This window comes from Microtus pennsylvanicus, chromosome 7, assembly GCF_037038515.1.
Source record: "Microtus pennsylvanicus isolate mMicPen1 chromosome 7, mMicPen1.hap1, whole genome shotgun sequence".
Classification (NCBI taxonomy): domain Eukaryota; kingdom Metazoa; phylum Chordata; class Mammalia; order Rodentia; family Cricetidae; genus Microtus; species Microtus pennsylvanicus.
Genome location: NC_134585.1, coordinates 124,790,960 through 124,817,936, shown reverse-complemented (window position 1 = coordinate 124,817,936; position 26,977 = coordinate 124,790,960). Strand labels below are relative to the sequence as shown.

The window sequence follows — 26,977 nt, the reverse complement described above, 5'->3', positions numbered from 1 at the left end:
CCATAATCATGTTTGATGCTTCCCTGTTCAGTGATAAATGTAATTTCCCAACAGCCAAAATGTGGGGCTGGGAGCACATGATTCTTAAAAACCCTCACCTTTCCCCTTTGGCTGTAGGAAACTAATTAAGAGTTAGATTTCGGTACTCCTACTTCCCTTTTTTGGCTGAAGATGCACTCGTGTTTTAGAAGAGCAGTTCCCCAGATAGTCTCACTGGAGCTGGTGAGAGCTGTGCACTGGCTACTGTGAAAGCAAGAGCCAGCTGCTACCTGTGAGGAAATGCCTCCATCAGTCTCGCCCTGGGTGGTCTTCACGCTGCTGTGGCTGACTCCACCGGTTGTGAGTGAGTAGACACTGTGGGTCTGGAGTGGGTCGGGCAGCATCCATCTCTCCCAACACAGGCCTGGTTGTCTCCTGCATTTCAGAGCCACAGAGTTCCCCCATGTGAGGCTGTATTCCCCAACTTTCTACACTGCTCAGGATTTCCCCTCCTGATCTCAAGGAAAACAGTCCCGGGTGAAAAATGCTTCAGCCGGCAGAGGAAGAACTATGACAACAGCAATGATTAAAGTTTCACCTGGTTTTCTTTTCTTTCACGAATGCTTTGTGAAGAACAGAAAGTGACTTGCGCTTGTTTGTTCACTCTTACGTGACAGCTTTATTCGACTCCCTTCTGTGCCGGGCTATTCCTGGTCTTGTGTGTGAGCTGACCAGGGATTCACATAGAGGACAGCTCCGTCTGCACATTCATGCCGGCCAGAAATGGACTGGGCACAGAGAGAACACTGTGGAAGTCAGAGGTGGCCACATGGGAAATCAGGAAGGGGAGGGCACCTACAGCAGCTGACAATGTTACTGCTCATGGATACACACTTCTGTCAGTTCATACCTACAAAATGTTTGCTTTTTACTAAGTTTTAAATATTGGAATTAAATGTGGGTCCACCTAGTAAAAAAAAAATCTTAGACCCCCTCTATGTGCAATATTGTACACAATGCTGAAGACAGTGGGATGTTTCATGCCCACGAAGAAAGCAAGAGCTTTCAGCAAAGCCAGTGAGGGAAAAAAAAAACAGTTGGGAAATGTAATTCCAATTAAACAAAGTCCCAGTGGGTGGCAGAGACAGGCAAGTATCTACACACAAATCAACTGGTAAATAGCTCCTGAAACACAGGGGCTGGGCGGTGGATGGGGCAAGGACCCCACAGCTGCAATGAACTGTTATCTCAGAAACAGAAGCACATCCTGCCATGGCACAAGAGGGGCAGGAAAGGAGAGGGTAGAAGAAAGAAGGGGAGGGGTAGAGAGTGTCACTATGGTGCACGGGGATGCGGGGTCAGAGTTTGGATTCAAAACTGTGTTACTACCTACTAGCCACTTAACCATGTTCTTGCTCCCTCTCTCCCTGCCTTCTTTCCTTCCCTCCTTCCTTCTTTCTTTCTTTATGGAAGATGGATCCTTTTCTCACATATTATAACCTGATTATGATTCCCCCTCCCTATATTCCTCCCAGTTCCACCCCATCTCCCCTCCATGCAAATCCACTCTCTTTCTGATTCTCATTAGAAAAGAACAGGTTTCTGAGAGATAATAATAAAGTATCGTAAAATAAAATACAATAAGGTAAAACAAAAACTATTACATTGAAGTTGAACAAGACAGACCAACAGAAGAAAAGACCCAAGAGAAGGCACAAGAATCAAAGACCCACTCATTCTCATGCTCAGGAATCCCATGAAAACACCAAACTGGAAGCAATAATATATACTCAGAAGACTTATACCCAGTGTAGCCCTGTGCAGGCCCTGTGCGTGCTGCCTCAGTCTCTATGAGTTCATATGAGCTCTGCTCATGTTGATTCAGAGGCCGTGTTCTCCTGGTGTCCTCATTCCCTCTGGCTCTTACACTCTTTCTGCATCCTCTTTTGCAGGGTTTCCTGAGTTCTGGGGGGAGGAATTTAAAGAAGACATCTTATTTAGCGCTCTCTCTCTCTCTCTCTCTCTCTCTCTCTCTCTCTCTCTCTCTCTCTCTCTCTCTCCAGGCTGTGGGTCTCTGTATTTGTTCCCATCTACCGCAGGAAGAAGCTTCTCTGATGATGGCTGAACATGCACTGATCTACGAGGATAGCAGATTACCATTAGGAGTCACTTAGTTACTACATACATACATACATACATACATACATTCATACATTCATACATACACACACATACATACATCCATTAGGAGTCATTTAGTTACTACATACATACATACATACATACATACATACATTCATACATACACACACATACATACATCCATTAGGAGTCACTTAGTTACTACATACATACACACACACACACACACACACACACACACACACATATTAAGGCCAGTAGTATCTCTGGACAACCTAGTCTCTGGTTCTTGGTCACCCATGAAGTTCAGTGTTGGGTATGGGTTCCATCTCGTGGAGTGGGCCTTAAGTCAAATCAGTTACTGGTTCATTACTTACACAAGTTTTGAGCCACCATTGCCCTAGCATGTCTTTCAAGCAGGACACCACTGTATATCAGAAGGTTTGTGGATGGCTTGGTATACACCGGGAAGCGTACCTTCCTTTACCAAAAATGCTAGAACATTGGAGTAAAGGCTCTGTAGGCACCAGTTCAACATCTCAATGTTCAATGAGTTGTGTGGGTATTGTCTTCATCAATGGGGCCTTGCTGCCAGATTGAGGAAAGCAACCTATAGTCTTGTCAGCAGCCTGGGCTGTTTGGAGATTCCCATGGGATCCCTTTGTCCAGCAACTCAATTAGATATAACCCAGGCCTAGTAGTAGAAGCTTTGCTTGGTGACAAAAGATGGCCTGTGGGACTCTGTCTCCCCCATTAGTTAGTAATTTCACTTAGACTGTCTCCATATATGTATATATTTTAGGAAGCTTCTACTGCATTAGTTTCTCATACTACCCCTTAAATGCCATTTAATTTTAATTGTCTCTCCCTGTATTCCCTCCTTTCAACCTCCTACCCCTCCCTCTCCCCACTTGATCCTCCCATTCCTTCCCCCTTCCATCCATCCATCCGTAATACACATTCTATTTCCCCTTCCTAATGATATCTATCTGTATCCTCTAGTCCCTTACTCTATACCTATACACTGTGGTTCTATAGATCATAGCTTTGTTATCATTGACTTAATAGTTAATATCCACATATTAGTGAATACATACTCACTCAAAATGATTTTTTCTAGTTTTCTCCATTTGTCTGCAAATTTCATGATGTTTGTTTTGTTGTACTTTGTTTTTGTTCTTGTTTTAAATGGATGGATAAATGTACCACATTTTCTTTATCCATTCTTCTGTTGAGGAGTTTCTAGATTGTTTCAAATTTCTGGCTATTTTGAATATTTCTGGCAGTGAACATGATTGAACAAGTGTCTGTGTGGTAGGATGAAGCCCAAGAGTGGTATAACTGGGTAGTGGAGTAAATCGATTCCCATCTTCCTAAGGAACAGCCACACTGGTTTCCACAGTAGCTCTACAAGCTTGTACTCCCACCATCAACGAATGAGTCTTCCGCTTATTCAACATCCTCACCAACATGAGCTATCAGTTGCTTTATTGATCTTGGCCATTCCAACAGGTGTAAGATGGAATCCCAGAGTAGTTTTGGTTTACATTTCCCTGATGGCTAAGGATGTTAGACATTTCTTTCAGCTAAACAACTTTCTTATCTATGAAATGGCACTTTAAGTTATAAAGACTCTATGAAATGATATGTGTAATTGCAAACCAAGTAGGAAGTCCTCAAATACAAAAGCTATGGTGACCATGGCATGTGGGTAATGGCGACCACTCACTTGGTCTTAATAAAATACTAGGGTTTAAGTTACCCTTCCATCATCTCCAAGGAGACAGGGGATGTGTCTGTCACTCACAGATGGATTTTCATTGCATTGCCCAGTAAACGACTGGCATTACAGAAAATTCTTTCAAGTGAAAGAATCAAATCCATCCTTTCTCTGGATCATTTATAAATTAATAAACCCGCTAAGTTTTGCCACCTTTCTCTCCTCGTTACTCATGTCTCCAACCTGGCCTGTTTCTACCATCACTAGCCTAGTTTGTTTGTTTAACTGAGTCATTATTCCAAAAAATCTCATAGCTCTTCCGTTCCACAGCAGGCCTTCCGATGGAGAGCAGCCTTACAAGTGAGCAGTGAGCATGCACACAATACAGATAAGCCTGGGTAAATACTCTGAAGAAAGTTAACCTTTGCATCACCCAGCTACAGTATTTCCCTTCCTCTCTGTGGAAGGCTTCTTTCTGCCAGAACACTCCGTCAAAGCTTCACCTTCTGACTTCATCACATTCCTGTGAGCTCTTTCTATGGTTCCCCGTGGCTTCTACAAGAAAACGGGAGCTACTCACGTGGCCCTGCCTTCCTTCCCAACTATATTTCTCTCATCACTGCTCACCTGCCACAGCTGCTCAGGCCACTTCTGAACACCAACACCCTTTCTCCTGTGCCTCTCTTGCCTTGATCACCCTCTCTGTGTTCTTAGGCCAGACATAAGCATCAATCTTCACTTGGATGGTTCCCGTGTTCTTGGTCATAATTTCCTTTGCTATCATTGCACCTACCTTCTGTATTATACTTGTTGCCAGAAAGTAGCACTTTTAAATTTATCTTTAAAGTTTAGGGGAAATATCTTTATATATACAGACATATGACAAACAGTTGTCAGCATTTTTATAAATAAATTTTTCATGAGAAGTAGTAAAATGGATATGGAAAGACATTATCTTTTTGAATAAGAAAAAGAAAGTTCTTACTTGTACTTTCATCTCTAACTCTTGACTTTATTGTTTATTTTTGTTTCCAGCTCCTATCAGTAGACAATATGGTGAGTCCTTTCTTCTGCTTTGTGAGTCCTTGGTAAGAGTTTCTCCCTAATGTCTTGTATTTTCCAGCTAATGATGATGGGTTTTAGTGAAATCGTCTTCTAGGAAACAAGGCAGTTAAGTGCATGATCTCTTGGGTTTTTCTAGTGTCAAAACCTGATCATAAAATTACTTTTTTTTTTTAGGGAAAATGCAAAGCTGTGATTTTAATGATTCTGTAGTTCTTTTTGGGCTTATGAATGATGAGATGGCAAAGGAAGAGGTGTTTTATCTAGGGCCCTCTTCCAGAGCAGGCTAGTGAACCACTGATGTTACAGTAAATCCTGCTATCTTTGCCCCCAGAGATTGTCTTGCCAGATTGCCATCAATGGGCAATCACTCTTCCCTGTGGGTGATGACATTAAGCAGCCTTCAGTCGTCAGTGAACTTGGGGGGTAGGGCTCTTGGAAATGGCCCAAAGCTAGGTCCTCCCTGTCTATCCCACAAGGCCATCAGTGAACTTGGGGGGTAGGGCTCTTGGAAATGGCCCAAAGCTAGATCCTCCCTGTCTATCCCACAGGGCCATCAGTGAACTTGGGGAGCACGCAGCTCCGGGAATGGCCCAAAGCCAGGTCCTCCCTGTCTATCCCACAGGGCCTTTCTGGGGCTGAAACTGTGACTTCTCTGCTACAGACTAATTTTCTCTCATCCTCAGAAACTGTACCCAAATCTGTGATTTCTCTTGAGCCTTCATGGACCACTTTCTTCCAAGAAGAGACAGTGACTCTGACTTGCTATGGATTTGGCTTCAACTTACCCCAGAAAACAAAATGGTACTGGAATAGCAAAATAGTAGAAGAAATCCAAGGACACACCTTCAAAGTCCGCATGTCTGGAGTGTACCAATGCCAAGCTGACAACTTTCATCTAAGCATCCCTGCGCACGTGCGCTTTTCCAAAGGTGAGATAGAAGAGAAATAAAGCTTCCAACCCCATTCAGTGCAGTTTTCTCTACAGGTTTAATTACCGCTCACCACAAATGAACAACCCGTTCTATTTTGTGCCATGAAAACTTAATCTCTGTGTAAAATCAGATATAGAACAGAATTGTCTTAAATTTAAACCAAAAAATTAATAAAATTTAAATTGTCTGTATAAAATCTAGTCTGTCTAGTAGGCAGTGACTTCAAGTAGTATATACATAAGGTATAGTTGTTACTAACAGTTAATTTAGTTCAACATGAGTCAAATACATCCACCCACTTCTATCCCTGTGGTCCTTAAAATTTGGCCTGAATCAGACTCTTTGCGACTACACAGAGACTTGAGACTTACCCTGTATTTACAGACTCAAAACTTGATTGTTTTTAAGATTTATTTATTTATTATGCATAGAATGTCCTGCTGGCATGTATGCTTACATGTCGGAAGAGGGCACCAGACCGCATTACAGATGGTTGAGAGCTAACATGTGGTTGCTGGGAATTGAACTCAGGACCTTTGGAAGAGTAGGTAATGCTCTTAACCTCTTAGCATCTCTCCAGCCCAAAACTTGATATTCTTGAACCCCAAGAATATGTAGTGTTTATAAACTGCTCATGGAGAAGCAATGAAACTATTTAAATATTAGATAGAAATAAATTGATTGATTTTTTTAATAGATACACAAAGGAGGGAGGGGTCAGGGAGGGAGGCATTTTCTCTTTTGGTCTTGAAACCTGATCTGAAGTTGAAGTAGTGTCAGCCTGTGACAACTGCCTTTGATTTAGTAAGCAAGAAAAGACACTATTAGCAAGGAAAGGGGAAAAGCTATGCTTTTTGGTCTAATGATTCCCTTGAACACTTACCTACTGAAGCATACAAATCTACACACCCCAAAATGAAGGACCCTAAATGGACAGGAAACCTTATTAAATTATATTTCTGGTATAGAAGGAAAACTATGGCTACTGGAAATCAGTTTGCATCTTGAGAAATAAAGTACTAGCCAAATAAACTAGCAAGTAGATACAGATTATTAAAATCCCCTAAGAGAGAAAAAAAATACAGAACCTCAGGTACACCAACATGGGAGAAGGAACTGGAAGATTGCATTCCCAATGGTGACAGAAACTTTTATCAAACTGCAGATATGTGTTTGAAACTCAGAAAAAGAACTAAGAACACTTTCTCTAGTTCCACTTCTTGTAAAACCTACTTGGACAGTAATGAAAAAGGAGAATGAAAAAGTGATGGCCTGCTATGTTTCACAGATCCATTGGTGCTTCGAGGCCCACCTGCTGTGTTTGAGGGAGACTCTGTGGTTCTGAGGTGCGATGCAAAGAAAAGTACATCACAAAAGAGCCTGACATTTTACAAGAATGAGGTCCCTCTGCAATCATCTGGTCGAAGTTCTGAGCTCGTTATTCAGCATGCAGATCAGAGGGCCAACGGTCAATACCACTGCACTAAGGAGAAGTTTTGGTCCAAAATTTCTTCCAATACAGTCAGAGTCCAAGTCCAAGGTACAACTTTAACTATTCTGAACAGATTTTTAGTCATAGGCAGGCTCTCTGTGTTTGTAGAGGCAGAATAGGAAGGAAGGGTGGACTAGAAGTCCACTGAGAGAAAAAAACAGTCTTTTGGATGGAAAGATGTTGGTAACCAAAAGCGGCCCCTCTCTTTTGCCAGCATTTGGTGAGCAACACCACTCCACATGCTGGTGCTGAGGATGAATTGGGGTTTTCTGAAGAATACTTAACTGTAGTGTAATGTTTTACTCTTTTGGCTTTTTGGGAAATCCACCACCAAGTTCACAAATAAATCACTCATGGAGGCTTATTCTTAGTTATGAATGCCCGGCCTTAGTTTGTCTTGTTTCTTGCCAGTTTTTCTTAAATTATCCCATCTAGCTTTGGCCTCTGGGCTTTTATCTTTCTCTGTCCCTGTCTTCTTTCCTTCTTACTTTGTGACTGGCTATGCAGCTGTGTAGTTGGTGGCTGGCCCCTGAAGTCCTCCTTCTTCTCTCTTTCCCAAATCTCTGCTCCAAAATTTCTCCTCATATTTCTCCTCTCTGCCTGCCAGTCCCACCTACTCCTCTCTCCTTTCTCCTGTTCCTTTCCCTTACCCTTGTTCCTGCCTCGCTATTGGCCGTTCAGCCCTTTATTTGACCATCAGGTGTTTTAAACTGGCATAGTAACAGAGCTTCACACAGTTAAACAAATGCAACATAAGCAAAAGTAACACAGCTTAACATCATATTCCCCAGCACGGACCTGCTCAGTGGATGATTGTGGTTCTTTCTAGAATTATTCCCACGTCCTGTGCTGATGGTCAGACCCTCTGAACTCATAGATGGAAGCCCGGTGACACTGGCCTGTCAGACTCAGCTCCCTGCACAGAAGTCAAATGTCCAGCTCCAGTTCTGTTTCTTCAGAAACCTCCAGGCTCTGGGGTCAGGCTGTCACAGCTCCTCGGAGTTCCACATCCCTGCCATATGGACTGAAGATGCAATGTGGTACCAGTGCACTGCAGAAGCAACGGATGCCCAAGTAAGCAAACGAAGCCTGCCAATCAGAATTACTGTACAGAGTGAGTATCATTCTGAGATTTCCCAGGTATGGACTGGTTATGCAGAAGGGCACACCAGCTCGGGTCACTAGTCTCTATAGAAAGTACTTCCTCATGCTTGTGGAAGGTGAATGGGGAAAAATATGAAACTCGTGTGGATATCCTTGATGCTCTTTGAACCAAGAAAAGAAGGGGGGTTGTTCTTTGTCTCTCAATGCCTTTAGAGAAAGCTACTTCTTAATCTCCCAGACATATTTTCCTCCCAGTGCTATAGTCCTAAACTGTGAGCTATGGGGCAGCCTTGGATGAATGTTCTGCTCAGCCAAACAGGTTTCTAAAACACTAGGTCCCTGGTACAGGCTACTTAAAGGCAAGAAAGACAAAGGATGAAGTCTTGGCAAATAAACAATTCCACCTTGATGCCCTTAGAGATGGCGCTACACACACTATCACTTTTCCCTGAGGCTCTAAAGCAACATCACTTTATTAAGCATGACTGTCAGCCTGTGACTCTGCCTGACTGAATTTGGTCCAACACACAGGAAATCTAGTTGAGCACAGTAGGGGACACATGGTCTAAGCTATCACGAGTGCGGAGGGAAGGAAAGTGACAGCATTACCTGTAAACTCGCTCCCATTCCTAAGAAAACCTTATCGATCTGCTCATGGCTGGAGGGAATGGCTGTTCCTCTGGCTGCTGGAGGATGGACAGGTCAGAGAAACCAGTCGGCATGCTGTCCAACAGTCATATCAGTGGTTCCCAGCACAGTCTCTCCTTCAACACAACAATGCTTCCCACCCTCTATTCAACTACTATATTTTGTTTTTTAGATTGAAGACTAATTTAAAAGGCCACTGTCCTCAGCCAACATGCCTAAAACTGTCCCCACACAGATACCCTTCCTTGGATTGCGTGTCTATCCTGGATGCGCCTGACAGATATACTAGAGAAGTTAAGAAATGCCAACTTCAGGGCAGCTTATTATTTACACCAATGCCCCATTCCCAATCAACTGTGCTGTCACTAAACTCGGGACAGTCGTGTTTGATGTCAAGTCCCCCTTTTCCCTTCACCTCTCCACCAGTTTTGCTAAGTGTGGAGCACTGGGTGACATCTCTAGAACTGCCCTATCAGGATGGGAAGACATGAGGTTAATTTGGGCAGAATAGCCTATATTCCTGGTCCATATTTTTGACAAGGTCATTGAGGAAAACGGGTCCTTTTCATTAGGCAGAAAACAGTCTCTGCCCTCTTTCCACTTCCCAGAGAGCAGCCTGACTCTACTCTCAGGCCGCTTCTCACATGTTCTACCTCATTTATGAGCATCCTGTCACCAAATGCCTCAGACGTGTCATTTTTATTTATTTAGGAGCTTTTGCAGACTTCCAAATACACATCGTCCCAGCCTCAAGGTTAGTGTTTGAAGGGCAGTTGCTGTTATTCAACTGCTCAGTAAAAGGGGTCCCAGGGCCCATCACACTTTCCTGGTACAAAAGAGACAAGCTGAATAAGGAAACAAATATCACTAAGTCCTCAGAGGCAGAACTCAAGATCTCCAGGGTAAACAGCAGTGACGCGGGGGATTATTACTGTGAAGCCAACAACAGTCGCCGAAGCTTTGTCAGCAAGGCAGTCACCATCACCGTGAAAGGTACGTGTTGCTAGGCATCCTCTAGGAATGGATCCTAACTGCACAGAGCTCCTTAGCGGGACTCAAGACAGTTGGGCGGAAATGGATATTGTCAGTTACCAATAATCCAATGTTCTGAATAAGCTACCAACCATACTCAAAGACTAACAGGAAAAACTTAGGAATAGAAGGGGCTGAGGGAGGTGGGAAGTCTCAGAAAGTCAAGTTGAGGAAAATGCTCAGTGGTTAGGAATACACCTTTCATAAACCACAGATCACTTCTCAGTTGAAATGAAATGACTCCTCATAAAGAAATACCAGAGGGAGGCTAGAAACATACATCTTGGGAGAGATACCTCCTGACAAACCTGCTTACGTGAGCCCTCACTGCTGTGTCTTCAAGTCCTGGCAGCATACTCTTTTCCTATCCCCAGGCTCCTACAGTGAGATGCTGTGGAGAATGTGGTAACCAAGAGAGTCCCTCCCTCCTTCTGACCCAACCTCCATCTATTGATTTTATCATGAGACTGAAATCCTAAGGCCCCCAGACCTCTACACCTCTCTCTGTTCACTGAACATTTGAACTATTATTCCTGTGCCCAGGCAATGGAGCAGGGATAAGCTACCGTCCATCAGAAGTAAGCAGCAGCCTTCAAGATGAGGTCACATCCAGGACAGGTCACACCCAGGACAGGTCAAACCCAGGACAGGTCAAACCCAGGACAGGTCACACCCAGGACAGGTCACATCCAGGACAGGACAGGCCCCATCCAGGACAGGTCACACCCAGGACAGGTCAAACCCAGGACAGGACAGGCCCCATCCAGGACAGGTCACATCCAAGACAGGTCACATCCAGGACAGGTCACATCCAAGACAGGTCACATCCAGGACAGGTCACATCCAAGACAGGTCACATCCAGGAGAGGTCACATCCAGGACAGGTCACATCCAAGACAGGTCACACCCAGGACAGGTCACATCCAAGACAGGACACATCCAGAACAGGTCACATTCAGGACAGGTCACACCCAGGACAGGTCACACCCAGGACAGGTCACACCCAGGACAGGTCACATCCAGGACAGGACACATCCAGAACAGGTCACATTCAGGACAGGACAGGCCACATCCAGGACAGGTCAAACCCAGGACAGGCCACACCCAGGACAGGCCACACCCAGGACAGGTCACATCCAGGACAGGACACATCCAGAACAGGTCACATTCAGGACAGGTCACATCCAGGACAGGTCACACACAGGACAGGTCACATCCTGGATCAGGTTCCATGCTCCAAAAGGCTAGAGCTCCTATCCACAGTGACTCCTTACCTCCCCCTGCTCAGCTGTAAATAGAGAGGAACATTCTGGTTACCTGGGAACCAGAAGGAAGGACCTCAGGACAGCACCCTGGAAGAGCATGTGAATTCAGAAGGGAGAATATCCTGGAGCGAAGCACTAACGACACCAGAGACTGCCATGGAGTCTCAAAATGCAGGAGAGCAAAGAGTTGATCTGGGAAAGGGTGTCAGTTCTGTGGTAGCAAAGCACAGACACCTCCCCTCAAGGCATCATTTCTGTAAAATGGAGGCCAGTCAAATAAGGAGCCAGGAGGGCCAAGGCCCGAGGGTGGGTGGGAAAGGAGCAGATGAACAACCAGCATGACTTTCTAGGGTTTTCATGACCCTCTTTCCAGAAATCCATTAAGCAAATGGGCTTGCATTATGTAGTTTTCTAGACTTTTGTTGAATAGTAGTGGTAAGAGATATGTCAGGTACTAAAGAAACCCAGAATGAATGGCTAACTATGGTGCCTATTAGCATACTAAAGTGTGTGCTGGCCTCCAGGATCTCTCCGCAAGTACTGCTGCAGAGTCCCATCCTGGCTCTTCTCAGTTCTTCTCACCCTGCCCCCTACCCTAAACTTCTCCAGCCCATGGACTTCCCTTCCCCCAACTTCTCATTCCTATATAACCCTGCCATTTGGGCCATTCACTCTCTTGTCTCACCCTTCTTGGTCCTCCTCTCTCACTGCTGGCACTCCTTGCCCTCCTTGAATGGCCCAGTTCACTCTGATGGCCTGTTCAGTCTACTTCCTCTTTGCATTCTTCGACTTTCCCACAGGTCTCTGGCTGTACTATCCCTCATAACAAAAACAAAAAACAAACAAAAACCTTCTCTTCAACCATACCTTAGAGCAAGTGGTCACGCCCTCATTTTATTCAGTATACAAATCCTGGTTGATCATTATCAAGGCCACTTGTTAACATCAGAAAAGACTCACTGGAAGAACAAATTTGCTTCTATTTGTACTTGGATCTTTGTTCAGGAGAAAGTAAAAATCCGGTGGTGGTTGTTGTTTTCCAAAGCAATAGAACATATTGTTGAAAACTACTGGTTCTGATGTGCCAGCCTGTTTATAGCACGAGGAAAGGGGCCAGGAGTCCTAGGTAAGTGAGAATTTGTTGCAAGGCTATCTTGAGAGTAAAGAAAAATAAGAAATACTGCATAGCCAATTCAGAGAAGAACTAGAAGATTTCTCACAATAGAATATATTTCTCAAAATAGAATTGTTGTTTTTTTTGGTGAGGTTTTTGACATTCAGTAAGCCAGAAGTCTCCATTATTCTATTAAGCCCTCCAATTATCTTCTTCCTGTATTTTCCTGTCTCTGTTGCCTTTGGTGCTGAGTGCTTTGATCTCATTTTCCCCAACCTCATGACTTCTGCTTCATAAGGCTTCTGATAGCCCCAGAATCTACTGGGGCTCCACTGCACTGAGTTCTTTATGTATTAGAGTCTCATCACTTTTAGGATTATGCTGGCTTTCCCTGTCACCTGGCAGGAAGAACCCAAACAGTACCCTGTCCCTTTAAGAGACAAGCTCCACCCCCTTCCAATCTCAAACTCATTTTTTGGCCCACAGCTCTGTCTCTCTCCCCTCTCCTCTCTTTGTCTCTGTCTCTGTCTCTGTCTCTGTGTGTGCCTCTCTTTCTCTCTGTCTGTGTCTCTCTCGGTCTCTCTGTCTATCTCTCTCTCTTTCTCTGTCTGTGTCTCTCCCTTCCTTCCCTACCATCCCAATACACTCTTCTTAAATAAACTCTACATTCAAGTTCTTTTTGCATCATGTATTTGGTTTCCCTCCTGAGTTCCTCACCTGCCATAGGACATACCAAGGTCCATCTCACGCCGAATCTTTCAATCACTGTGATAAAGAATTGACCACGACCAGCTTGGGGAGGAAAAAGTTTATTTCAGCTTACAGTCCACAGTTCATCCTCCAGGGAAGCCAACGCAGAAGTTTGACACCAAAGCCACAGAGGAGCGCTTTCTTCAGTAGCCTAGTACCACTTACCCAGGCATGGTACCACCTACAGTATACTAGGCTCTCCCACAGCAATTATTATAATCAGAACAATACTTCAGTTGGGATTTTAACATTGCTAAGGTCAAAAGCAGATTATAAACCAGTGTGTAGATTGTGATCTCACACGCGTCGATGTGTAAGTGTTGATGTGAGTGTACTGACACAGAGGAAAGATACAAAAAATCTAGCTGTGATGGTGCAGAGCTATAATCTCAGCACTTGGAGGACTACAAGTTAATGTTCAAGGCCAGCCTGGTCTATCTAATCAGACTCTATCTCATGGGGAAAGAAAAACAATGGAGAAGGGAAGAAAGAAAAGGAATGGAGGGGAAAGCCATGAAATACTAAACAGATGTGAGCCCTAGAAAATGAAAATACATGACAAAAATTCTCATTGTGAATTTATTTTTTTAATATATTGGGGTTTTATTTAAAAATAAAAGACACTAGTATGAACTAACTCACTCTCTCCCTTAGTTCCAGTGGCCCGCCCTGTCCTCACACTTGGGGTCCCTGGAGCCCAAACTGTGGTGGGGGACATGCTAGAGCTTCACTGTGAGGCTCTGGAAGCCTCTCCTCCAATCCTGTACCACTTTTATTACCAAAATGTCACTCTGGGGATCAGCTCAGCCCTTTCTGGAGGAAGAGGGTCCTTCAACTTTTCTGTGACTGCAGAACATTCTGGAAACTTCTTCTGTGAGGCTGACAACGGCCAGGGGCCCCAGCGCAGTGATACTCTGGCTCTGAGTGTTATAGGTAAGTTAACTTCAAACTAGCCGTGCAGGGGCAGATCATCTCTCTACCATGTCCAGGAGGCAAGGTTGGGATGTTTTTCACAGAAGCAGCTACTGTGTGATGTCACAGCAAGCCTTCTGCCTCCGCAGTCTCTTTGGGTCTTACATACTGAAGAATTTGTACCTTTCCTCCATTAGCCTTATCCTGCCTGATAGCATCACTCTCCATCCATTGTGACCAGAAATACCATCTACCAGAGGATGAAGGCTTGTCTGGCCAACAGTCTTAGGTGGAAAGGGAAAGTTCAGTGTGTTCTGTTAACTGTGCTACTCCTTACGATGAATCTGTACCCATCATCTGGGTATCCTGGTATCCCTGGGTATCCCTGATGGTCCTAAACTGAAGACCCCGAAGACCTGTGTGTGTTGTATCCCACTCTTCTTGAAAGCTCCTCAACTGGACATCTCTGGAAGGGATATTCCACTCAGGGTTGGGCTTCTTCAGGCTGTCTCTGCACATGAGACTCTTTCTTTCATCCAGATCCCTAGGGAAGAGTCCCAGGGATCTTCCCTGACACTTCTCTCCCTCCCTCCTCACAGCAAGTCCTACTGATATTCCTTCCCAGGTGTTCCTTAGATTTTTCTCTATTTCTCCCTGCCATCAGCTAGCCAAATTCACCATTAATTCAACGACGGAAGTGCCACTCAGCGCCCCGTCTGCTCTTCTCCTGCCCCACTTCCATACATTTCCATGCCTTTCCACTGTTTGATGAAGAGTCTCTGGCCTCCTATTGTATCACACTTATTGGGCCCTTTAACTGTGCCTCTACCTCTGCACCTACTGCCCGCTCCATAACCTCTCCATGGAGTCCCTCCGCTCTAGATCCGACCTGCTATTCCACAGCAGGTCTTGGCTTTTCTGTCAAGCCCACTTCTTTTCCTAGCAGTCCTCTCATTTCTCAGAAGCCCAGCTTTCAGTTGTGTCTCTATTTTCAGATTCCTCAAACATGTTTGTGTTTTTGTGTTGTTACTTCAAAACACATCCAACATTACACATACGTTCTCGTTCCCCAAGACTGGAATAAATTATAGATGAGTTTTGAGAAAGCCTCTAAAGAATAATATAAAACATTTTGCAGTCCAAAAGGCCTTCACTGTAGAGGGCTGTGTTCAGACGGAAGGAACCAAGGGCTGCTTTTCTCCCTCAGCTTCAGTGCTGTGTCCTTCCTGCCCTAATCCCCAGGGTCTCTGGGGTCCCAGCTGTGGTAGGGGACATGGTAAAGCTTCATGGTTTCCCCCTCTCCAATCTTGTACCATTTTTATCACCCTAGGGAGCAGTGCAGCCCCCTCTGAAATAGGAAAGTCCTTCAACCTCTTTCTGAATATGAAACACTTAGGGAACCACTCCTGTGAGGCTGGCCATAACCCGGGGTCCCAGCACAGTGAGGCATAGTGACAGTCGCTGTCACAGGAAAGCTGGAACAACCAAACACTGGTCAGCACCCACTCCTTCCAGCAGCTGACCGCAGGGGCTGTTTCCTGACTTGGGGTCTCAATACACAGCTGACCGCAGGGGCTGTTTCCTGACTTGGGGTTTCAGTACACATAGTTCCTTTCACCTTTCACTATCCATTCAAATCTTTTGGCCCCTCTTTTCTTTACCCCCTCTTTCTTCTTCCCAACAAGTCTCCTCCTACTTTCTTACCTTTATTTATTTTTTGCTCTACACTTAATCAGGGTTCCTGCACAAACATGAGTTAGGATCATTTACTTAAACAAGGGTAACTTACCAGATGCCACACTACCGGGAAATAAAGCACAAAGTATTTTTATAACAGGATCACATTGCACATTTAGCTATAAAACCTCTATTTTTAATTTATAATGAATTCTTTACCCAGTCTCTCAGGTTGTCTCCAGGTTTTATTGTGTAACAGAAACATTACCATAGAAATCCTGCAAGAACTGTACACATGTAGTTATATTTATAATATATAATATATATTGCTATATAATATATTAGCATATTTATAATAAATGTATTATTGAAAACAAGTTTTTTTCCACATACACACACTAAATAGGCCTTAAAAACACAAAACCAGAAACCATAATACATGAGCAAAAGGTCAATAAGACAAAAAAAATGCCCCCCCCCAAAAAAAAACAATTTTAGATTTAAAAAAAAAGTCTACAAAAATACCATGGAGTTCTTTTGTGTTGGTCATCCGCTGCTGGTCCTTAAGTGTGGTTGCCTTAGACTTTCTTTTATTGCTGTGAAGAGACACCATGCCCAAGTAGCTCTTAAAAAAGAAAACATTTAACTGGGACTTGCTTACAGTTTCAGAGACTTAATCCATTTTTATCATGGTAGAAAACACAGTGGCAAGCAGGCATGGTGCTGGAGCAGTAGCCAAGAGCTGCAGGCTGATCTGTAAACAGAGAAGCGGGGCCTCGGCACGGGCTTTTGAAACCTCAAAGTCTAACTCCAGTGACAGTTTCTCCAAGTCCAGTGAGACACAACCTCCTGATCCTTCTAATCCTTTCAAACAGTGCCATCCCTGCTGGCTAAGCATCCTACTGAAACTACCACAGTGGTTAATATACCTCGTGAGACTCCAATGGAGAAAACTAGCTTTTCCTTTGCAAGCAGATATCAGTTGGAGATAGTTTCTTGCTCAGGGCTGTACGTCTGTGTCCATTTCCTCCTCCTCAGTGTGGAGTCCTATCTGCTGGCACCTGTGCAGGCCCTATACCTGCTGCCACAACAGTTCTCATGCTTATCATTGCTGTTGTACCTGGAAGACACTGTTTGCTCTTAAAATCTTTCCACCTTTTCTCCCCATAGCCCCCTGGCCCTGGCAGCACAATGAAGACACCACTTAGGAATGAGAGGTCCACATTCCCTGCACATTGACCAGTGTAGTTCTCTGGGTTTGTTCCCATCTACTAAACTGCAAGAGGACGTTTCTCTGATGATGGCTGGGGGAGGTGCTTCTCTATGGGTACAGCAGAATGTCATAAGGACTCATCTGATTACTGTGTTACGTTAGCAGAACAATAGTATGCCTGGTCTCAGGTTCTTGTCCACCAGAACAGTGTTGCATATGGGCTCCATTTCATGGAGTGATCAATTACTCCCACAAAGTTTGTGCCATTATTGCACCAGCATATCATGAAAGCAGGTCGCCATTGTAGACCTCAGGTTTTGTAGCTGGCTTGGTGGTCACCTTTTTGCCTCTGGAAGCACTGAATAACATTTTTTACCTACTTGATCTCCAAGAAGATTGTAGGCTCAAAGTTTATGTGTGTTTTAATTTTGTAGACGTTGTCAAACTGTCTGTCATTCAAAAAATGTCTTCAGTTTGCATTGCCACAACTTCATCGTTATTGTCAATTTATTTAAACACGAAAGAAATAATAGTTTATGGCTGGGTTTAATTGCATATTTAATTAATAATGAAGATGAGTCTTTTGTATATTTATTTGCAGATGCTTTCAGGAATTTGTAGAACGCTTTTTGCTTTCTATTGAATATTTTTGTACATGAAAAGGTATTTTTGGGTCAAAGCTTTCAAATGTGTCAACTGTCTTATTTATTTTATTTGCCAGTGATACTATTTGTCCCTTGTAAGGCTAACACATGTGTGAGAAGCAGAAGCTTCCACTGAGGTTTCATTTTCATTCAGCTCCCGTGTCCCACCCTATCCTCACACTAGGGTCCCTGGGGGACATCTCTGCTCTCCCTGGAGAACGGGTGTCTGTCGACATCTCTCTGACTGCAGACCATTCTGGAAACTTCTTCTGTGAGGCTGACAATGTGCCTAAGGCCCAGCACAGTAAGGAAGTGACACTTTTTTAAAGCACTGGTAAATCTCTCATGCTCAAGCCAGAGGGGACCAGAACATATGCTTCAACACACAGAGCTCATGATGAGTGACCAGGAATGCCAAGACAAGTCCCTGAGCTGATGGTTCCCAGCACCCTTATACTCCGAAGTGGTTCTTAATTGGTGCAGAGGAGTGGGGCTTTAGGGAACATCTGGGAACTTCCAGCTCATCAGCGCTGCCTCTCCTCTCCGGCCACAATCTGTCTTGACCCTTAGCCTTTCCCTGGGCACAGAGACGCAGTACCAAGACAAGCTTCCTCACCAACAAACAAGCAGAGCAGAGCTGTCTCCTGCGCCACAGCCTCAGGCCTTCTGCTCACAAAGGTTCCTCTCCTCCCCGATGCCAAAACACCAGTTTGAAGACTCAGAGTCATTCAAAACTGCACACCTTTTCCTGGTCTTATGTTTGGGTGCCCTCTGCTCCCCAGACACAACCAAGAACAGAAGAGTTCCTGTGGCTGCTGGAGTCGCCGGGGGACTGCTCGCCGTGGCTGGCATGGCTGCTGGTGTGCTGCTTTATTGCTGGTTCTCTAGAAGAGCAGGTGGGTGGCTCCCTAACCGTGCCCTTCCTATCTCGACTCTGGTCCTGCATGCCCACACTGACTATGTGGCCATCCCTCGGCTCTCATGAGCGCCTCCTCCTCCATCACACGATCCCTCACCCTTCTCTTCGGTCCTTCAGAAGTCCTGTTTACCAAATATAAAGTTGCTCAACCACATCGAGAGCAATATGGCTCGATGGGATGTCATTTGTAAAACCTCAGAAAGGACGGAGGCTCTGTGTTCATAAGATTTCCTAAGGAATGGGAAGAAAAAAAGGACTCTAAGAGATGGAAATCAAAACAGAATCCAAATAGAATTTGGTCCTTTGCTGCTTTTTTTAAAATGTGTAGCAGTTTTATAGATGATCAGGTCTATTTTCCTGTCTGAGGCTATTAAACTCTCTGTAGTCATTAATGATCACCGCCATTTCAAACCCAGGTTAATGGGAGACAGATTAAGAAGTTTCCTTTCCCTTGAGGCCGGCATCAATAATTCAGTTGTTTCTACTGCTCCTCCATCCATCAGCAAAGCAAAGACTCAAATCTCAGTAACGGAAGTTCCTGGCAGTCTCTGTGTGAGCCGCATCTGAGCTGTCCCCTAGTCCCCACAAAGGTCCCTTCTTCCTAAAACACAGTGTCTTCCTTTACAGGGGGAAAGTCTGCCTCTGGTGACTCCAGGTAAGAACATGGCCTTATTTCTGGAAGTAATGAAACATCCATGGGACAAAAAAATTAAAACAAATCTTATTATCACTAAGAGCACAATTTCTGCAGTGTTGCTGAGGTGGGTTGTGCCCAACTGATGCTGCTCCTCCCTTGGGTTATCTCCAGCACATTCCCTGAAGCTCTACCTTAGCGACAGACAGCTAATCCTCCTTCCCACATCAAGTAGCAAGTGTTTCTCATTTATTAACCCACTTCCTTATACCACTGTTAGCTTGGCATCTAAATGACCACTTTGGCAGCTAACAGGGAAATTGAGGTTCCCTTTGGGGGTTCTTATTCTCATTAATAAAAGAATTTAGAAACAAGTTCAGAAGGAAACTCAGTAACAGTTTTATTAGAATTTAAGAAAAAAATATAGACAGGATAGGTGAAAATCCTGGTGCTACCAAGGTGGGCAAAGTCAGGCCTTTTAAGGTGAGCAGCATGGAATAGAAATCGTTTATTAAAAAAATAAATATCACACCCAAGAATGGAAGTAGGCTAGTGAGCAGAGAAAAAAGCCCAAAAGCCAGCCGACCATGTGGTAGATGGTCTTTAGAACCCCTCCCTCCCATTTGTAAGTCTTGGGCTACGTTTCACACATATTCTCTTTGTTGGATAATGCCAAGGTGAGAAAGGGCTTCTAGTCTTCCTCTGCAAACTTGGCTACTTTCACAATAATCATGAAAGTGCTTTTTTAGTCATTTTTCTCCTATCACAGAGACGTTGACTTCATCCATACCCTAAGGTGATATAGCTTAATTAGCCTAGAAATCTGTGGGCATGGCTGGCAGAGTCAAAACCCATGCCAAGAGAAGTGACTCTGTCAACAAATAGTGCCTGTGGAGAAGTGGCCACCAGCCTGCATCCTGAAGGCTCACAAACATGTCACCTCCCATGGTGGCTGTGTCCAAACCACCAGAGTTCCTGGGAGCCTAGCTGATCTTTGTTTCTCTGAGACTGATACCTCTGAGAAGGGTGTCAGGCCTGTTTTAAGTCTTGGCTCTTACCCTCTAGTTTAATGGTGTTAGCAAGTTACTTAGCTTTATAGAATGCCCATTTCTTACACATATAAACTGGAAACAATGCAATAAATATATCTAAGCACTAGCTGGGTGCCTCTTACATACCATGTGGCCATAAACCTAAAAAAAAAAAGGAATAATGTTGACTGAAAACCCATTAAATGGATGATCTCACTTCCTGACAAACATCAGTGTTTCTATATCTTACAGGAACCCTTCATATTCAGAATCCCAGGAGCCCACCTATTACAACGTACCAGCCTGTATAGAACTGCAGCCAGTATACAGCAATGGTGAGAACAAGGGCTGTCCAGTCTCTGGTTTGGCAGAAATCACAGGATACATATTAGAACAGGGTCAGGAAGATGGTAAAGCCTCGAGGACTATAATCCTTCCATAGAGCAAACTGGCCAAGGGAGGGGCACGTAGCTGAGAAAAGAGGCTGACTCCTTATCCTCTGACACTTTATCTTCTTCCTAAACAGACCCTAAAGGAGAAGTGATTTACACAGAAGTGCGGTGCGCCCTACAGAGATGTAAGCATGCGGGTAAAATCTAGGGAAGTCTCTATTCTTTGCTATTGCTCAGCCTCCACTTCCTCAGCAGGTCTGGGCCAGCCAGGCACAGAGCCTCTCCTTACCAGCTTCCTGGGGTTTCTTACCTTGCACCTACAGTGTCTGAAACTAATCCAAAGCTACCATACAGCACTGCCTTCTCCATTGCCCGTGAAGGAGCTCAGGATGACTGTTACAAAATCATCGTATAGCTCCTCCTCAGCTTCTGTGTCTGCACCTACAAGGTGGAATGGGGCTGTCGTCCCTGCTTTCCTAGTTTGGGCAGCTAAAACATAGCACTGTAGATTGGGCAGCTGAAATAACAAATATTTGTTACAGTTCAAAAGTCTGAAAGACCAAGACCAAGAAACCAGATGGCTGAATGAAAAATAAAGACAGGTCTGCTCGAAGGTAAGGTTGAGAGGAGGGTTTGTCACAGATATGAGAGAGAACAGCCAGAGGCATCTGGAAGAGTCCAGACTGAACATGGCCAGCAGACTGAACTGAGCCAGGGGGAGGTGGCCATCCAGGGAGGACAAGCAGACTGAGGAGATCCAGGAGCAGAGTCAGCCAGGAGCTAAAATGGCTGGGTTCTACAGGAGAAAAGAGCAGCCAGGGGAAGGGACAAAACCCAGGGGCAGGAGAAGTATAGGGTATGACTTGGATATGCCAGCCAGAATGACTCTGTCCCTACTTGTGAGTAGGGACCAAGAAAGACTGGTAACCAGAGTCCACTTTGGTATGTTAAATAGGCACCTCGGTTACCCATTTGTCCTGAGTTTCTTTGAAATTGAACATCCCTGCTTTTTGTTGCTGAGAAGGGGCAGCATCACCTCTTCTATAACTACTTCTAGCTGAAATAGGGGAGTCGTTGGGGACCCGGCTGGAATGGTGGTCACAGCCAAGAAGGCCAAAAGGAACGCAGGCTGGAAGACAGTTGTTTTGCTTGCTCTTACTGCCCAAGTTCAGAAGGACCATCTGGGGCTCGTGAAGAGCAGGCTGCTTTGGGGCAGTCTAGGACACAGGTTCCAAGGAACATCTGGGGCTGGAGCTTTGCAGGTAGTTTTGGAGCTGTCTGACTCTTCAGCTGACTGGAAATCTGCTGGGACAGTCTAGGGACCTAAGGTAAAGTTAAGGAATTTAGGAGAATTTTTATCTTAGCTGTACACTCGAAACTTCCATGCCCATGGTCTTGGTAATTGGAAGAGGGAAGAAGTCCCAAGACCAGGGAAATGGGAAACCCACCCTCAGGTGGAGGAAACAGTATGTTGATTAACAGGAGTACTTATCTGGAGTACATAAACTTTGGTCTGTAACAGGTGGATACAGTCATGACTTCCTGAAGCTTATAAGAATTTTTTAATTTTAAAAAAGATAAAAGTTTTAGACATTTTAGCATTACCACTGTTCTGAAATCCACATTGTAGAAAAAGTAGTAGACTCACACCTTCAAGTCAGAGTAAAAGCTTGGGGACCCAAAAATATTATTCTAGGTTAAAAACATTAACACTTTTCCTATATATCCAAGAAACTGGAAATATAGATTGGACAGAGATGTTTTCAGCATGATTGAGAAGCACTTTTATCTCTATATTTAGAAGACAACCAAAGGAGACTTAAATTTGAGCTTGTGACTATGCTAAGAGTAGCAGTGCTTACCAGAGCCTAGATTAACAGTGTATCAGAGCTCCACTGATTAATGGGAAAGTCTGAACATTTCTAGACTTAGCATGATAACAGCATACTGACGGTAAGGATGCTGAAGCATTTGTCATCCCTTTAAACTGCCTTCTCATATCTTTACGATTTGCACTGATACACATTAAATTACTTTCTTAGACCCTCATAACTTACATAAACTTAGAACTTTTTCTTTTCATCTAATTGTTTGCCATAAAGCACGGGTGCTTGGTTCCTGAGAGATGTCATTGCAAGGCAGGTTCCTTTAAATGAAGGAATAGTAAAAAGCTACATTGAAACCTGTTGTGAGTGTATCTTTTTATCAGTGTGAACTCTAGGTGCCTGATTTTATGAAATGAATTGAACTGGCAGCTGCAGCCTTGCAGGGAGGAGCTGGGTGCCTGTCGCTGTTAACATAAAGCTACAGTTAGCCATCAATATCATCAGAGACCTGCAGAGAATAAATTACAGCAGGAAGTATAATCCAAATGGCTTAGTTATCAAGCCAAATGGCAGAGACTTACTGCTGGATGGTTATCCTCGGCTCCTGTGGTATTTGGGTGTTGAGGCTAGAAGCAGTTGGTCTTTGGGTGTCACACAGGACAGACTACATTACAGCTTTGGCTGCTGCATGGAACAGCATTGGCCGTCAACTGTCAGACCCAGAAAATCTGAGAGATTTTTCTGTGGAGAAGGAGTTTGGAAAAACCGACCCACTTTGGCAAGGCAGAGTAGAGCAGTTAACCCAACCATGCCCGCAGTTTGGGCAGAGTCCTGGCAGCAGGCAAGGCAGGGGGGCAGTTTTTCCAAGTGGTTAGAGTTACACTGATCCAGGTGAAGTTGCCTGTGCCCTGGCATCTTCTTTGGAACCCTTAGGATTGCAGCTAGGCACTGGCGTTTCTGTATATCATGGGAAGATTTTTCCATTAAACAGTTAAGTGCCATATTCAGCAGATCTCTGAAGAGTTTGAGGATACCTGAGTTAAACAAAATTTGCTTGTTTTTAGTTACCAGTTTTAGACATAACCTTGAAAACAAATATAGGATAGTAAACAATGCTTATCTCTGTACATGAATTACATTTGTACTTAGCATGGCTTATGAGCGTAGTGCATTAAGGAGCACATTAAAAATTGATCATTTATAAGGTGGCTGAGCATTCACTTGCACATCTTAATTATCTTCAACGGTTTACAAGCTAGTATCTTTATAAGATCAGCATTTACAGCTTCATCTCTGTTAAGTTTGAGCCTTAAAAAATTTGAGTGAAGATTTAATTGAAGATCCTTTAGCAACTAAATAAAACTTGAAGCCATAGAGAGACTGAAAACTTTACAAAGCTATAGATACCGTTCACATAGAGACTGGAAATCTTAATTGCCTTCATCCTTTCATAGTGCACTCTTACAGAACATACAGTTTCTTGTATGACTCAGTTTATCCAAATAGTTAAAGTTTAGAAAAGTTAGCAAAGACAGAGAGGCTAGACACAAATCTTCAAGTCAGTTACTAACTGACTACTTGAGTAGACCTTAGGAATTTATAAACCTTATTTATCAAACATATGCTGCTCCTTACTTAAAATTTTTCAGAAGCCCAGTATTGAGCAATTAGCAAAAAAAAAATAAGTGGTTAAACACGCATCTCTGAGTCATGTTCTGTTCACCTGAATAGACCTTTATAACCTTAGGAATTTATTATCACATAAAAATCCATCCTAATCCAAAATATTTTGTAGACCTACTGTTGCCTCCTTGATCTAAAAGGGAGATACAATATAATTTAATTGTAGGGCTCAGTAGGACTGATAAGTTTTATAAGTGTTGCTTTACAACACATGGTCATCTAAACCCAAATGGTGGTGAAGTTACATTGCACAAACTCTTTTTTAACCTTAGTAAAGATGGCTGTCAGCCATATAGTTGCTATTTTAAGACATCTATTTTCTAGTAGATCTAGTTTTTAAACAAGAGTTGAATCCAAGTTACATATACTTCCCTTGACAGCCCTTGGCAGCATGCCAAAGCACTGTTAAGAAGGCTGGCCAGGGAGAGGAGGGAGGGTGGAGGGAACCTCACTGAACAGGACCCTGAGATCTCCAAGCAGCACCCACATTTTAATCTCCCTTTCTTTTGACAGTGGCCACAAATACAGTGAGTCTGCGATACCTGTGGCTCCCCCTGAGGACCTGCCAGCTCTGCTCTTACCCTGATGCTGTGGCCTCTTGGAGTCTCCTGTTATCTACTCTCAGGTGAAGCTGGCAAGTACCCTGGCTCCTGGGATGCAGAAGTCAACCTCCTCAGCACTCAGATGAGTTCACAAATCTCCCAGCTCCTGCCTCCACAGTGCAGCCCAGCATTCTCCGTGGGAGAGAGGGCACACTGCTGTGGACTGCAGTGCATCCTGAGCTCTGTGCACCGAGTGGCCAGGACTCGGAGCCCTCCTGGATTCCCACCTGTCACTAGACCAAGTACTGCACATGGTATTTTTTTAATCTAGTATTATTTTTTTATCTAGTGATAAGCTGCTCTTGACCTAGGGAAAGTCATATGTACTGGCTTCCTCAATGAGCTTCAGTTTCGATGGCTGTTGCTTCTCCGCGATTAGAACTGTTTGACTGTAGCTGGAAATCATGATCTCAGGGTGTCAGCCTAAGGCCCTCAGTACTGCTCTACCAAGTGGGAAGCAATGGACAATGGACTCATGATGAACTCTTTACAGCAGAGCTGCATTTCACAATCTTTTCATTGTTTGAACTTAAGGTCTGTACCTGATATTGGTGTAACTCCTTTCCCGCTCAAGAGCTAACCACCCAACTCAAATGAATACCCCATACCCTAAGTCTTTCCTAAACTGACAAAAGGAACCCCATAAAGTCCAGATTAGGAGCACCAAGGACAAGCTAATGCATCTTCAGTCATAGAAAGTGCTATGTAATTGTGAATGAAGAATGACGAAGAAAGCAATATTGGACTCTATGTGCCTCCCAAGAAACTGAGAATCACCCTGTTATTTCTTTCCCCTGAGTGAGAATGAGAGAAAATCTGGGTGGGAAATCCTGTTCACCAGGAGTTAAGGCTTCAGATCTCCATGTGCTTATGATCGCCCAAGAGCCTTCTGGACATGAAAGAGATCACCATCCGGACCTGGGTAGAACCTGGGACTTCATCTCTAATAAGCTTCCATACGGTGCTGATCCTTTAGTCCTGGGATCATACTGACAGCTGGGGCTCCATAGGTCTTGACAGAGACTAATGAAGCAGATCTGGCTACCCTCTGACAAACGCCACAGGGTGTGTTCACAAGGATAACACTCACATTCAAAGCCCCTGAACCATCCTCTGGCCAAAACCACTGTGGTGGTTTGAATAAGGACGCTTGGTCATCAGGGAGTAGCACCATTTGAGAGGGATTAGCAATTGTGGGCTTGTCGGAGGAAGTATGTCACCAGGAGTGATTTGGGGGGATTCAGAAGCTCAAGCCATGCCCAGTGAGTCTCTCTTTCTGCTGCTGATGTAGAACTCTCAGCTAGTTCTTCAGCACCATATCTGCTTGCATGCCACCATGCTCCCTGCCATGATGATAATGGACTAAACCTCTGAACTGTAAGCAAGCCCAAATTAAATGCTTTCTTTCATAAGAGTTGCTGTGGTCATGGTATCTCTTCACAGCAATAAAACACTAACCAAGACAAGCACCCTCAGAGAACTCTGAGATATCTTGGGTTTTGCCAGCTCTCCTGTCAGGGAAAGGAGACTGATACCATCTTTGTTTCTCTGCGGGCCTCATACTCAGTTAACAATTGGTGAGTGAATATACCTTCTATTGCTCTCTCCACTCCTGAGATGCTGCCCCCTTTCATCGTGCCCATCAGACGTTCTCTTGACCTCTAACCCTGTGGATCATTGTTTCAGCTCTTTTTCTCTAAAGAAGCAAACTCCAAAAAATGTGAGTTTGTAGGAGAAGAGAAGACAGGGAGATAGGAACAAAGGGATGATGTCCATGCTCCAATTCCAGGAAAATGGGAGGGGCATAGTAGTGTAAGAGGTTAAAGAGATTTTAAGGACATGTGGGCAGATGAAACACACATTATTTACTTCAAACAAAGGCTGCTAGACAGACAGCTACACACAGGCACCCAGGCACAGGCAGGCACATGGGCTGCACATAAGCAGGTAGCACACGGGACCCATGGTGGTAAGCACATAGGCTTGTCAACAAACACATAGGATTGCTGTCAAAGGTGGAAGTTGAGGTCTCTGGTCATCTTTATATAGAATCCACACAAAGGTGTCACTCTGACCTGAATAGTTATACAACAGATTACAACAATGTTTACTTTTGAGGTTCCCAGACTATCCAGTGTCAGCCACGTTTTGGCTGACTCATAGCATATATCCATATCACCACCATGTTGTCTAAACAGAAA

The 26,977-nt window shown here is 44.2% G+C and overlaps 1 protein-coding gene and 1 long non-coding RNA gene across 6 annotated transcripts in view; one reads left to right on the top strand and one right to left on the bottom strand.

Annotated features, from left to right (window-relative positions):
* The first annotated feature begins 180 nt into the window (after positions 1-180).
* Positions 181-26,190, top strand: LOC142853504 (Fc receptor-like protein 5). 5 transcript variants are annotated; one of them, XM_075978685.1, is made up of 13 exons: positions 261-343; positions 4,175-4,239; positions 4,877-4,897; positions 5,590-5,835; positions 7,127-7,378; positions 8,160-8,444; positions 9,794-10,075; positions 13,898-14,176; positions 18,472-18,585; positions 19,236-19,263; positions 20,526-20,608; positions 20,800-20,850; positions 24,688-26,190. In XM_075978685.1, the coding sequence occupies exons 2-13, from the start codon at positions 4,215-4,217 to the stop codon at positions 24,801-24,803; spliced, it is 1,782 nt and encodes a 593-aa protein (XP_075834800.1). In that variant the 5' UTR covers positions 261-343; positions 4,175-4,214; the 3' UTR covers positions 24,804-26,190. The 5 variants fall into 5 exon arrangements, with proteins under 5 accessions (XP_075834797.1, XP_075834800.1, XP_075834799.1 ...); XM_075978684.1 differs by having other exon boundaries at positions 274-343; positions 4,172-4,239; XM_075978683.1 differs by lacking the exons at positions 261-343; positions 4,175-4,239 and adding exons at positions 763-877; positions 21,208-21,279 and having other exon boundaries at positions 24,688-24,775.
* The window catches only part of LOC142853511 (uncharacterized), a 46,605-nt gene continuing 20,481 nt past the window's right edge, over positions 854-26,977 (bottom strand). Inside the window, exons 2-4 of the long non-coding RNA XR_012911217.1 lie at positions 11,432-11,633; positions 8,129-8,381; positions 854-1,944 (exon numbers count right to left, since the gene is read on the bottom strand). This is a non-coding gene — a long non-coding RNA (uncharacterized LOC142853511). The remainder of the gene's footprint in view (positions 1,945-8,128; positions 8,382-11,431; positions 11,634-26,977) is intronic.

What these genes read in the sequence shown, in the direction of transcription:
- LOC142853504 (XM_075978681.1), top strand. Translation starts at nt 763, where the DNA reads ATGGACTGGGCACAGAGAGAACACTGTGGAAGTCAGAGGTGGCCACAT. An exon ending in GCACGTGCGCTTTTCCAAAG is followed by an intron (nt 5,836 to 7,126) that starts GTGAGATAGAAG and finishes TATGTTTCACAG; the next exon opens with ATCCATTGGTGCTTCGAGGC. An exon ending in GCGGTGCGCCCTACAGAGAT is followed by an intron (nt 20,851 to 24,687) that starts GTAAGCATGCGG and finishes TTCTTTTGACAG; the next exon opens with TGGCCACAAATACAGTGAGT.